Source organism: Cydia amplana, chromosome 13 (assembly GCF_948474715.1).
Source record: "Cydia amplana chromosome 13, ilCydAmpl1.1, whole genome shotgun sequence".
Lineage (NCBI taxonomy): Eukaryota > Metazoa > Arthropoda > Insecta > Lepidoptera > Tortricidae > Cydia > Cydia amplana.
In genome coordinates, this window is record NC_086081.1 from 3,239,421 (window position 1) to 3,252,243 (window position 12,823).

The following is a 12,823-nucleotide window of genomic DNA, read 5'->3' on the forward strand; positions in this document are numbered from 1 at the left end:
TTGTCCGTATAAACTAAATATGTAGCAATTTAATTAACATATGACTGATATGACACAAAACTGTAAAATGCAACTCTCTCAGTGATTTATGTAATTAGGGTGTGTAATACTGTGGTACATTTAGTACTATTTATCCTTTTGAAAATCTAGGTAACTAATGACGGGGATGTGAATGCTGGAGTTTAAAAACGATATTTATTTTACACGCTTTATTCATATTTATAAAGCGTTTCAGTGATTTATAATAAAATACTGTACACGATTTTGCATTACGTGCAAAAAAACATACCCTTTTTAGTATTGACAAGACCAGCTTTAATAATTTCTTGAACCTTTTTTTTTACCATAATATGTATTAGGTAATTGTGTTTAATACAATTGTATTAAAAAATAAGAGATTCGAATGATACATTCTCAACTAAATTAGTATATTACGATACAAGTGCGAAAAATAGGAAATTCGCAATGAATGGCGATAAATTAAGACGTCGTGTTGTTTCGTCGTCGAAGGGAGTGTTTTAAATCGACAAGAGTTGCGAAGTGTATTGTACAACGTTTTACAGTACATATGGCCCTTTAAATTTTCGACACACGCACTTATAGTGCGGTAAATTAGCACCAAATGTACTGTAAGTAAATTACATTTATCTGTTGTAAAACTTAATTAATTGAATAAAAGTAACTTATTCATAAAATATTATAAATACAACGAGCAACAAAATGATCCACTTTTGAAAAACAAAAAAAAATATAATTATAGGTATAGTTTGTAGCTTTCTAGTAGACCCCGAAGGCTTATCCTATTGTCTATTGTTCAGTAAAACCGCACGTGCTACTTACCTGCAAAAAAGGGTCTTCATTATTCTATGTGGCGCCTGAGCGCGGGCTAGTCCAACGCTCAAAAAACCAGTGTAGGTGCGCTCTCCGATAACGCGCCTTTGTTACGCATCTCGATGACACATTTTAGACTGGTTCTGTAGCGTCCGACTCGCCGGCACTCAGTAACCGAAGTACCGATTTTTTATGCAGGTGGTTGTGGCACGTGGCACGAGCGGTTTTTCTTAACAATAGACAATAGGATTAGCCTTCGGGGTCTATTAGAAAGCTACAAACTATAAATGGGCTTACTCAAAACATTGTTTGAAAACATTGGTACAGTCAGTGCAAAAACACAGTCCAAGTTACATCTTGTAACATTAAATCATCTCAACATCGACTCAATCTTATAAACCGCCTCAACACTCAAACTCAACCCCTCCATTACCATAACTCCCTCCAACTCACAATCCGCCCCTTTCAACACGTTCCGCGGCAAATCGTGAAATATCAAAAACGCGCATAGAATCTTTTTCATGTCATCATCCGTATTCGATATCTTTCTAGTACTAGGTAGACCTAGGTACTTCTTTAGGTATGGTGTTATTTTGTGTTCCCAGCTGTCAAAGATGTGTGCGACTTTCTGTTTGATGGCCAAGGTGAATTCGCTGGACATTAGGGGTTCGTTTTGGTCTTGGCCGTCGATCTTCATGTCGTTGAGGGCTCGCTTGTTGTGGGCTTCTATTTGGGACAATAGCAGCTTTACTTGCCAGATGTGGTAGGTGGAGGGATCGGATTTCATTGTTTTTATTATCTGAAAGGAAACCAGTGGTTTATTCTAGTGGTTGGGGATTTATACTGGATCAACCAAATCTTGTCAGTAGTAAAATGCGGCAAATTTGAAAAATCGCGGGTTAGCAACACTGTGTTCGAATAATTCCAAAATCGCGCGTCATCTGTGTGTTATCTGTGGAATGTGGATCGTGAATGACAGCCATCATCTTATTGTTTACATTCTGAATCGTTTCTATTTCAAGAGATATTTCTGCTGTCACCATTAAATACCAAGATTATGCATGACCTCGAGCAAAGCTAGGTGCCTACAATGTACAATCATGCTCGTTGACGGTAAACATTACTAAAATTTGAGGTTATGATAATTCACTCGAACTGACGTATGAAGGGCGGAAAAATAAACACGTTTTGGTTCGATGTACATTGCTGCTTTTCTTAGGGCAATTCTGCTCTTTGAGTGTTACATGGTGTTACCCTACTTTAATTTGCAGTACATTGCTACTGACAAGATTTGCTTGACGCACTATACTTAGGTACAGTGGGCCAAGAAAGTGGTCTACCAGTTTTGACAAAAGTTTCTGCGAGATCTAACGATCGCTAAGGTTGACTTTTCTAACGGAATTTAAAGTAAATCGACCTTGTTGTCTCATGACGTTCAAACGAACCTCAACCGTAGGGTGGTAGACCACATTTTTGGCCGACTGTACCTTCATGGTCCGCGATTGTTGAGACATTTAGAGTCCTAGCTAAATTGATTGTTCAATATTAACGCTGTGTATGTCCAATTTAGCTAGAACCCTAAATGGCATAACAATCACGGAGCGTAAGTAAGTACATATCCTCCTAAGGCCCAAGGTCCTACCCATAGTACTTATTAACTTTCTTATTCAGACCCAGCTCCTACAACAATTGTGTAGTCATAGCGTACCACGGTCCTACCAGTAGGACTTAATAGAAAACCCATCATTTTGTTTTCAAATTTTGCGCTTATCGAAATTGGCGTGTACGAACTTCTAAAGGACTGTTTTGTTTTGTCTGTGAGCCCTTTAACAAGTTCGTCTGTACAAGGTGCTGTTTAAGTACAATAATATTAAAAAACCCGGAGACCCGGATTTATACCCCGGGTACCCGGACCCGGGAATATATTTCGCCGTCAAAAAGTGGGCAATACTGATTTATCTAATCGTTAATACTACTTTTCTCAAAAATGAACGGCAAAGTCGACGTTGCCGGTTAAAAAATAGGTCGCGAAGTGCGTAGTTTATGGTCATTCAAAAAATTAAAAAGTTAAAAACATTGCAGTCTCGATTTCGGGACTGCAATGTCGCATACAAATTCCATTATTTAACGAGTTCCAAACTTTTTAAAACTTTAAATGGCCATATCAAATGAAGGCATAGGTCCCTTAAACAGCCAAACAGATGATCAGCACTTATTATAAAGCCTATAACAGACTATCGCACCGCACCGCGACCTTGGAGCGTCGCACCCATAAGTGAGAGCGAGAAAGAGATATCTGTTTCACCCATAAGTGAGAGCGAGAAAGAGATATCTGTTTCACCCATAAGTGAGAGGGAGAAAGATATCTGTTTCTCGCTCTCACTTATGGGTGCGACGCTCCAAGGTCGCGGTGCGGTGCGATCGTCTGTTACAGGCTAAATGTTGGTACCGCGACTATTTAGGTGTCTCAAATAGGTTGGCGTATTTTCAGCAGAAAAATACACTTCTTTTTTTTTTTTAAAGGCGGCAAGCAAATTTTTTTAATGGTTGTATTTTTCTGTGAAAATTAGAACGTTGCTTCTGTAAGTTCTGTAAAATATTTCTATTTCTTGCACCATTTTTGAGAAAAGCACTATATATGACTCGGCTGGAAGGCTACTTGCTGGCTTCGGATTCAATTAAACGGACTCCCAAGGTCGTCCGTTTAAAACGAATCCTCAGCCAGCAAGTAGCTACTTCCGAACCTCGACAATAATGTACTATTGATTTTTCCATAGATTACAATATTGTATCGTTTACACATACACAATATTGTAAATTCCGGCGTTGGAAGAAATTATTCAAATGACACATTGTTAAACCATTTATTTACTTATTTGCCCGATAAATATGGCGCCTTACCTTCAAGAATGTGGTCCATATTGGCAGTGCGCAGAGTATGTCTTTCACAACACACTCGTACGTCACCATGCTGAGACTTTGGACATATTCGCGCTCCTCGCGGCTAAAACAAAGTTATTTATTTAAATATTTCTACGATTTTTAGTACTACATATAGTACTACATATATTTCGAGCGATGCAAACTGAGGACAAAATTACATAAATTTTACTATAGTTCGTTTTTTTAGCATTAGAAATAAGGTAAACAATCTTGACGTCTTTTTATTGAAAAACACGTTTTAAAAATAAATAATGGCAAATATGTAACAATTATGAATCTAATACGATCATTTATATTCTTCTGCTTTCATAAGTAATAGTTACTGATTTTTAAAAAGCGTTTTTCAATTAAAAGACATCTCAAGAACGCTTACCTTCTTTCTAATGCTAAAAAAAAACTAATTATAGTTAGAATGACGTTTCTCGTGTTTATTGAAGCTTAAGATAAAATGTTATGTTATGTTACAATAAGTATTAAAGGTTTTCAAACTGTTACCCTACCTGTAAGTCCTACAGATGCACTGCTTAGGTAAAAAGCTTTCGTTCTTCAATCCTTTCCGTTTCTTCTGTATGAGCAGACAGTCTGCGCAGATGGACGTCGTACTGTCTTTGGAGAGGTAGTGCTTTACGAAGTTAACATCTAAACCTACCTGTAAGTCCTACAGATGCACTGCTTCGGCAAAAAGCTTTCGTTCTTCAATCCTTTCCGTTTCTTCTGTATGAGCAGACAGTCTGCGCAGATGGACGTCGTACTGTCCTTGGAGAGGTAGTGCTTTACGAAGCTAACATCTAAACCTACCTGTAAGTCCTACAGATGCACTGCTTCGGCAAAAAGCTTTCGTTCTTCAATCCTTTCCGTTTCTTCTGTATGAGCAGACAGTCTGCGCAGATGGACGTCGTACTGTCTTTGGAGAGGTAGTGCTTTACGAAGTTAACATCTAAACCTACCTGTAAGTCCTACAGATGCAATGCTTCGGCAAAAAGCTTTCGTTCTTCAATCCTTTCCGTTTCTTCTGTATGAGCAGACAGTCTGCGCAGATGGACGTCGTACTGTCTTTGGAGAGGTAGTGCTTTACGAAGTTAACATCTAAACCTACCTGTAAATCCTACAGATGCACTGCTTCGGTAAAAAGCTTTCGTTCTTCAATCCTTTCCGTTTCTTCTGTATGAACAGACAGTCTGCACAGATGGACGTCGTACTGTCTTTGGAGAGGTAGTGCTTTACGAAGTTAACATCGAAACCTACCTGTAAATCCTACAGATGCACTGCTTCGGCAAAAAGCTTTCGTTCTTCAATCCTTTCCGTTTCTTCTGTATGAGCAGACAGTCTGCGCAGATGGACGTCGTACTGTCTTTGGAGAGGTAGTGCTTTACGAAGTTAACATCTAAACCTACCTGTAAGTCCTACAGATGCACTGCTTCGGCAAAAAGCTTTCGTTCTTCAATCCTTTCCGTTTCTTCTGTATGAGCAGACAGTCTGCACAGATGGACGACGTACTGTCTTTGGAGAGGTAGTGCTTTACGAAGTTGCGGACCTGGGGACAAAGATGATTAGATCAAGGCACTGCGATAGGTAAATTTAATGTTGTTTGAAATTCACAGTAGATGGCGTTACCCTAACTTTGGATCGCGCTATCCTTTGACCCCTATGGATTTTTAAAGAACTGAATATAATAATTTCTTGGGGTAATAGTACATAGAAAGTGTACCACGACTGCCTTTGCCTTATCAGTCATACTGACATATTCGCTAACGTCTGCGTAATTTACTTTCTATACATCTCGCTCGATAACAACATTTGAACACAGAAATTATAAGTTTAAAGAATATTGTACCTTATCATCATTGGTGAAGAGTTCAATATTCTCCGGCGTGACGGACCAGATGTTGGTGTTGTCCAGGGTCAGGGTCTGCGCCAGGATGGAGAGGAACCCGTGCGGGTCGTCCAGGTAGGAGAGGCAACCAGCTCGCTGTTTTATGTCGATGCACCACGTGTATTCTAGGAGTGTTCTGGAAAACAAAGATACAAATTAATTTTACTTACTTGGCTGACGCGATGACCCAAAATGAGTCTTGGCCTGCAACACAAGAGCACGTCACTTTGCTCGGTCCAGAGCGGTATCGCGCCAGCTCACGGAGATCTGACTCCACTCTGTCCGCCCAACGCTATTTAGGATGACCAAACAGGACGGCGTTCAGTTGGTTGACCCACGTAGACCCTTTTGGCTGCCCGAAATTAATTTATAGTATTTTTTCTACTCCCGTTCTTTTATTTGTCATTTAAAGGGTCGTGCACACACCTTTAAAACCCCACCTTATAGTTGTCAAGACAAGTCTTTAGTCTATTCCCCAAAAAAGAATTTGTGCTTACACGCAGTATATTTTTGGCGAGTTTACGATACTTCGTGTAATGACCACTTAAAAAATATTGAATGAAATTAAAAATATTTGTCAAATTTACAATTTTATTTCAAAGTAAGTGCTTGGTCGTAGAAAACGCACGACCCTTTAAATGACAAATAAAAGTACGGGAGTAGAAAAAATAATTAATTTAATTTGGAAATTAATTTTAGGTTTACGTTAAACGAGGCGCGTCTTTCTATATTCGTGCGTCATTTAATTTACAATCGAGTTACGAAATAAGTATTTTTTTAGACAATGTTTTGAAAAAACATTAAATCACTACATAGTATAAAACAAAGTCGCTCCCCGCTGTCTGTCTGTCTATCTGTATGTAAGCTTAGATCTTTAAAACTACGCAACTGATTTTGATGCGGTTTTTTAATAGATAGGTAGAGTAATTCATGATGAAGGTTTATGTATAATTTATCAACCCGTGCGAAGCCGGGGCGGGTCGCTAGTAATAAAAAATTCTACTTCACTCTTTCAAAATCCGGCAGACAAGAATGAAGATAAAACATTGAAGAACCGATAGCCGTTTGTCTTATAATTCTATCTGAAGTGCAAATGTAAGAGATACGACTCAAAACTTGTCAAAAATCGATGAAAACCGCAGGTAGCCCCTAAAGCTTCAACATTCCGCAACGGCCTTCGGTGTCTCAACAAGCGAACCCTAGAGAGCTTTGAGCAGCGGAGGCCGGTTGGTGTTGGTGGGGCCAAAGGTCCGAAGCGCTCGACAGCTGCGCCTCTATGCGAGGCCGAAGGCCAAGCTACAGGAAATAAGTCTATTTCTTACTAGCAAAAGCAAAACTGTATTCACGTAAACTGTTCGCCACGGGCACATTACACCTGCCAGGCCTGTGGTCGTGTTTGCCGCTCCCGTATTGGCTTACATAGCCACGAAAAACGTTGTCGCCCTACCTGAAACTGTTTCAATAGTCTGTAATAGACTTTAAGGCCAATGATGATGACTCACTTCAACTGGTCCCAATTGCGATCTCGCTGGAACGTTATGGGCGAGTACCGAGGGTCATTCACCCTGACCTCCCTCAATGTGTCTAGTTCAGGTATGATGCAGGGCGCCTTCGTCTCACAAACGGCGCCTTCTAGGTCTATCACCTGGTAACATTTCAGTAGTAACTGACTTTGACCATACTCACTTCAACTGGTCCCAATTGCGATCTCGCTGGAACGTTATGGGCCAGTACCGAGGGTCATTCACCCTGACCTCCCTCAGTGTGTCTAGTTCAGGTATGATGCAGGGCGCCTTCATTTCACAAACAGCGCCTTCTAGGTCTATCACCTGGTAACATTTCAGTAGGAACTGACTTTGACCATACTCACTTCAACTGGTCCCAATTGCGATCTCGCTGGAACGTTATGGGCCAGTACCGAGGGTCATTCACCCTGACCTCCCTCAGTGTGTCTAGTTCAGGTATGATGCAGGGCGCCTTCATTTCACAAACAGCGCCTTCTAGGTCTATCACCTGGTAACATTTCAGTAGGAACTGACTTTGACCATACTCACTTCAACTGGTCCCAATTGCGATCTCGCTGGAACGTTATGGGCCAGTACCGAGGGTCATTCACCCTGACCTCCCTCAGTGTGTCTAGTTCAGGTATGATGCAGGGCGCCTTCATTTCACAAACAGCGCCTTCTAGGTCTATCACCTGGTAACATTTCAGTAGGAACTGACTTTGACCATACTCACTTCAACTGGTCCCAATTGCGATCTCGCTGGAACGTTATGGGCGAGTACTGAGGGTCATTCACCCTGACCTCCCTCAGTGTGTCTAGTTCAGGTATGATGCAGGGCGCCTTCATTTCACAAACGGCGCCTTCTAGGTCTATCACCTGGTAACATTTCAGTAGTAACTGACTTTGACCATACTCACTTCAACTGGTCCCAATTGCGATCTCGCTGGAACGTTATGGGCGAGTACTGACGGTCATTCACCCTGACCTCCCTCAGTGTGTCTAGTTCAGGTATGATGCAGGGCGCCTTCATTTCACAAACGGCGCCTTCTAGGTCTATCACCTGGTAACATTTCAGTAGTAACTGACTTTGACCATACTCACTTCAACTGGTCCCAATTGCGATCTCGCTGGAACGTTATGGGCGAGTACTGAGGGTCATTCACCCTGACCTCCCTCAATGTGTCTAGTTCAGGTATGATGCAGGGCGCCTTCATTTCACAAACGGCGCCTTCTAGGTCTATCACCTGGTAACATTTCAGTAGTAACTGACTTTGACCATACTCACTTCAACTGGTCCCAATTGCGATCTCGCTGGAACGTTATCGGCCAGTACCGGGGGTCATTCACCCTGACCTCCCTCAATGTGTCTAGTTCAGGTGTGATGCAGGGCGCCTTCATTTCGCGAACGGCGCCTTCTAGGTCTATCACCTGGTAACATTTCAGTAGTAACTGACTTTGACCATACTCACTTCAACTGGTCCCAATTGCGATCTCGCTGGAATGTTATCGGCCAGTATCGGGGGTCATTCACCCTGACCTCCCTCAGTGTGTCTAGTTCAGGTATGATGCAGGGCGCCTTCATTTCGCGAACGGCGCCTTTGAGATCGATGAGCTGTAAATATCCGAAAAAAAAATCTCAAAATAGTGTAACACCCAAAAGCCATGCGCTTTTGTTTCATTACACCTTAAATTCGTTTTTTTTTTTATATTATAAATGGGCTTACTCATGGCCACAGACTAGCCGAGGCGAAGACGTGGCCTACGATGGAGCGAGCCTGCCCAGAAGGTGTCTGTTCACCCTTGATTTGAAGGTTCTACAATCTACACATTTACTAAAATTCATAAATCTCAAAAAAATAGTTTTTTTTTAAATTATTCTATGCACTAAATAGGGTAATTCGCCAGTAACTGGCCACTTTTTAGTAACTGGCCACCGCAAGGTGGCTAGTTATTGAAGGCTGCTTATACTAAAGTGAATTCTGTGTATAGGTGAATAGAATCATTTTTAGTTTAGGGTTGCCAGTTATTGGCCGGTGGCCAGTTACTGGCGAATTACCCTACTAAACTTATGTCAAAATACCAAATCTTTTTTTTTTATACAATATACAGAAAATGCCTAAACTACAAATCGACGGCATGTGGTGGTGGGTGATATTCTAAGAAAGAACTCCTCACTAAGAAGTCAGTCTACCAGACTCGTGGTCACCACACTTATAACGTGCCTACAGATCTAACTGAAATCTTTGAAATTCAAAATATTGTCATAGTTTACCTGTATATGGGCGTAGCATAGTTTCCCTGTGCTCAGGTCTCGAGGTAAAATGAGACGGGGCTCCACGGCCAACACGTAGAGGTGCCTGAACGCTTGCAGGTGATATCTAGAACAAGTTTTGATGATTGTCAATCAAAATAGGTACAACATAATACACGTGCGTTGAAGGTGACTCCATTGTAATACTAAGCAAGTATTTAAAACTTTGGTCTTTGCTACTAAATGAAAGAAATTATTATCGTTAAGTATTTAATATTTTCATTTATTTGTAGATCGAACAGCTGTGACATTAAACAATATAGGGAGCGTGCATGAACTGTAGGGGGCAGCACAGGAGCCGCCTGTTTATTGGCGCGAAGTGTAAATGTCAAGTTTAAGCTTCCAAAGTAGCCCTCAAGATGGCAGAACCTACAATGCACGAGAAAACGTACGTGAACTGTAGAGGGCAGCACTTGCTTTGCTTTGCTTTGCTTTGCTTTGGCGTGTATTGACTACATTGCATGGTATAATAATATACTCCGCCTGGTACTCTATTCCGAGATTCGCGAATGACCTAACTGGCACTTGCCTACGTCATCATGCTGTTTACAGGTTCTCAAACTTTAAAATGTTGGAGAATTTTAACCAACAGTGAAAATTATTTTAACGGCATTAATTTTAAGTTATTCATGTAGAAACATAGTAAAATAAAACAAATCTATACTGCACTTTTCACTCCTACTCTTACAGTTCCGAATAGAGCAGCCAACCATTTTCGTAACAAAACATTAATTACGAAGCTTACGACGTGAAAAGTTTGGAAAACACTGCGACTGCTGACACTGAGCGAGAAGGGAATAACAATTAACACGCGTTCGACAAGGACGGTCGGTCAGGGACAAAATGGCGGATTGTCAAATGTGAAAGCGCTATCCTGTGTTGCCAGTAGTGTAAACAGAATTACCCGAACGTCTGAAATTTCTTTCGTGAATCGGAAGATATTGCTAATGAATAATTAAAAATGACGTGTTATTGTAAAATTTAAGATAAAATACATATAAATGAAAATTATTAAATTATAAAGAAATAAATTAACTTATTAACCATAGATATAATGTACCCATGTAACATGTTATGTTGAAATAAAGTGGCAATGTTATTGTGACGTAGGCAAGTGACACTCTGGGAAGAGAAGACCATGTTTTATTAGACCATGCTACATTGGTACAGTTTATCCTCCTAAGGCCCAAGGTCCTACATATAGTTCCTTCTTCAGTTCGATGAAACTTAAACCATATTCAAATTGAAACAGAGTTGCATTTCTTTTGTTTGGTTAAATTTTCAACCAAATAAAAATCAACTCTATTCTCTGCACTATAGGTTCAAATTTCAGTGGAAAAATTTGGGTTTTTCATGTTGTATGGCTGGGCCTTAGGAGGTTGATTCCGATTCAGGCCACAAGATGGCAGATCCTCTAACGCGCAGGGCCTCTATACATTGTAGTAGATACAGCACAGACATCCTCCAGATTGAGCATAGTAGCGCTACCCCCTCTGCCACAAATATACGGTAGTTTTACTCCATCTTCGAGTCAAAGTGTCTTTGTGTGACGTTCGTGTCTTTGAACGGACCAATCACGGCACGGGACTCGCTCACCTCGTCCCCCGCACCCCAGTATTTTTGGCAGCATCGGTTTCATGAAATAATTGCTCTAAACTCCGTCTAGAGGATTCCTAGTCTATGAGATACAGCAATCTAATTACAGGAGCTCACAATTATAGATATCTAGAACGTTACGTAATGTGCTCAACTTGAAGGCATCTTTCTACAAATTTGCAATACCTGTTGTCTTCACTGTGAGTGGGGAACTTGGGGAAGAACGCGGCCACGAGTGCGCCGATGGCCTCCGGTGCAGTACTCAACGTGCCCCGGCCTCCCCCCAAGAACAACAGGCCTATTGTGCAGTGGACTGCCATCTGGAATTGTGAAATATTTGTCATTAAGTTACTTAACAAATTTTGATAAGGTCGTTCATATATTTATATGCTGGCGCTTTTTCTAATCCAAGGATTTTCAAACTTTTTTGGGGTCGGAACCCTTTTGGAAAGCGAAATATATTACGGAGCACCAATAAAAAAAAAATGTCACCATTAAACCGTGAACCAGATATAGAGAAGACGGTTAATGGGTTGATTAAATCAAATCTATACAATAACGAGTTGCTGTAATGGGGTTGGCAACTGTTAAAGGTTTGCATAGATGGCATCATAGCTTGTCTCTTTTTCTATGAGATTTCGCTAAGGGGCTGGCTGGCATCCAGCGCATTAAAAAAACAATAAATTGACACAATAGGCTACATGACTAATTTTTTTTATGGTATCAATCGATCGGGTTTGTTTTTAGGATCAAATGTCTATATGGGACCCATTGCATTAAAGTAACACAAAAGTCAGAAATTGTAGTCAAAGTCCGACAGTCGCACTTCACTCGCGAAACGCCCTATACAAAACGGCCAGGGGCCGTGACGTCATAGCCCATCTTGTTAGGGCGAGCGAAGCGAGCCCTATCACTATTCGACAAACTATGCATTCTTGTGGTACACTTTACGGAAAAACTATCGCACTTATAGGTTTGAAATTTAACATAGTAATTTAAATTCATGTCTAGATGTGTTATCAAACATAAAAATATCATTTTATCAACTTAATAAAATAAAATAAAGGAATAACACTTTGTATGACTACTAGCGCCATCTATTAGAAAATTTATGAATTAAAATTCGTGTCAATGTACTATGTGTTAACAACGATGAATACAAAAAACCCGGCCAAGTGCGAGTCGGACTCGCGCACGGAGGGTTCCGCACCATCAATAAAAAATAGAGCAAAAAAATCGTGTTTGTAGTATGGGAGCCCCCCTTAAATATTTATTTTATTTTATTTTTAGTATTTGTTGTTATAGCGGCAACAGAGATACATCATTTGTGAAAATTTCAACTGTCTAGCTATCACGGTTCATGAGATACAGCATGGTGACAGACGGACGGACGGACGGACGGACGGACGGATGGACGGATGGACGGACGGACAGCGAAGTCTTAGTAATAGGGTCCCGTTTTTTACCCTTTGGGTACGGAACCCTAAAAAGGGTTAAAATTTTCGATTCAGACCCATTTCGCTTCGCTCGGTTTGATTCCCAATTTAGCGATTAAGTTTCTCTGAATACTGGAACAATAATCTTGCTGTATATTTGTCGCAGTCGGATCGTATAATCCGCCGTATTACATTACGGCTAGCCGTTTTCAAAAACAGGGGTGTTTTGACATGCGGCGGTTTAACTATTAGCCGGATTGAATGCGGCTGAATGAGAATCCGCCGGAATGTATTCGGCGCCATACGTCCTTCAACACGGCTAGCCGTA

General features: G+C 40.8%; 1 protein-coding gene across 1 annotated transcript in view; it reads right to left on the bottom strand.

Annotated features, from left to right (window-relative positions):
* Positions 1 to 1,173: 1,173 nt before the first annotated feature.
* Positions 1,174 to 12,823, bottom strand: part of LOC134653365 (anaphase-promoting complex subunit 1) — a 38,959-nt gene continuing 27,309 nt past the window's right edge. Inside the window, exons 21-27 of the mRNA XM_063508702.1 lie at positions 11,246 to 11,379; positions 9,425 to 9,530; positions 8,622 to 8,764; positions 5,609 to 5,783; positions 5,169 to 5,308; positions 3,733 to 3,835; positions 1,174 to 1,630 (exon numbers count right to left, since the gene is read on the bottom strand). Coding sequence (XP_063364772.1) covers positions 1,202 to 1,630; positions 3,733 to 3,835; positions 5,169 to 5,308; positions 5,609 to 5,783; positions 8,622 to 8,764; positions 9,425 to 9,530; positions 11,246 to 11,379 — 1,230 coding nt within the window. The 3' untranslated portion in view covers positions 1,174 to 1,201. The remainder of the gene's footprint in view (positions 1,631 to 3,732; positions 3,836 to 5,168; positions 5,309 to 5,608; positions 5,784 to 8,621; positions 8,765 to 9,424; positions 9,531 to 11,245; positions 11,380 to 12,823) is intronic.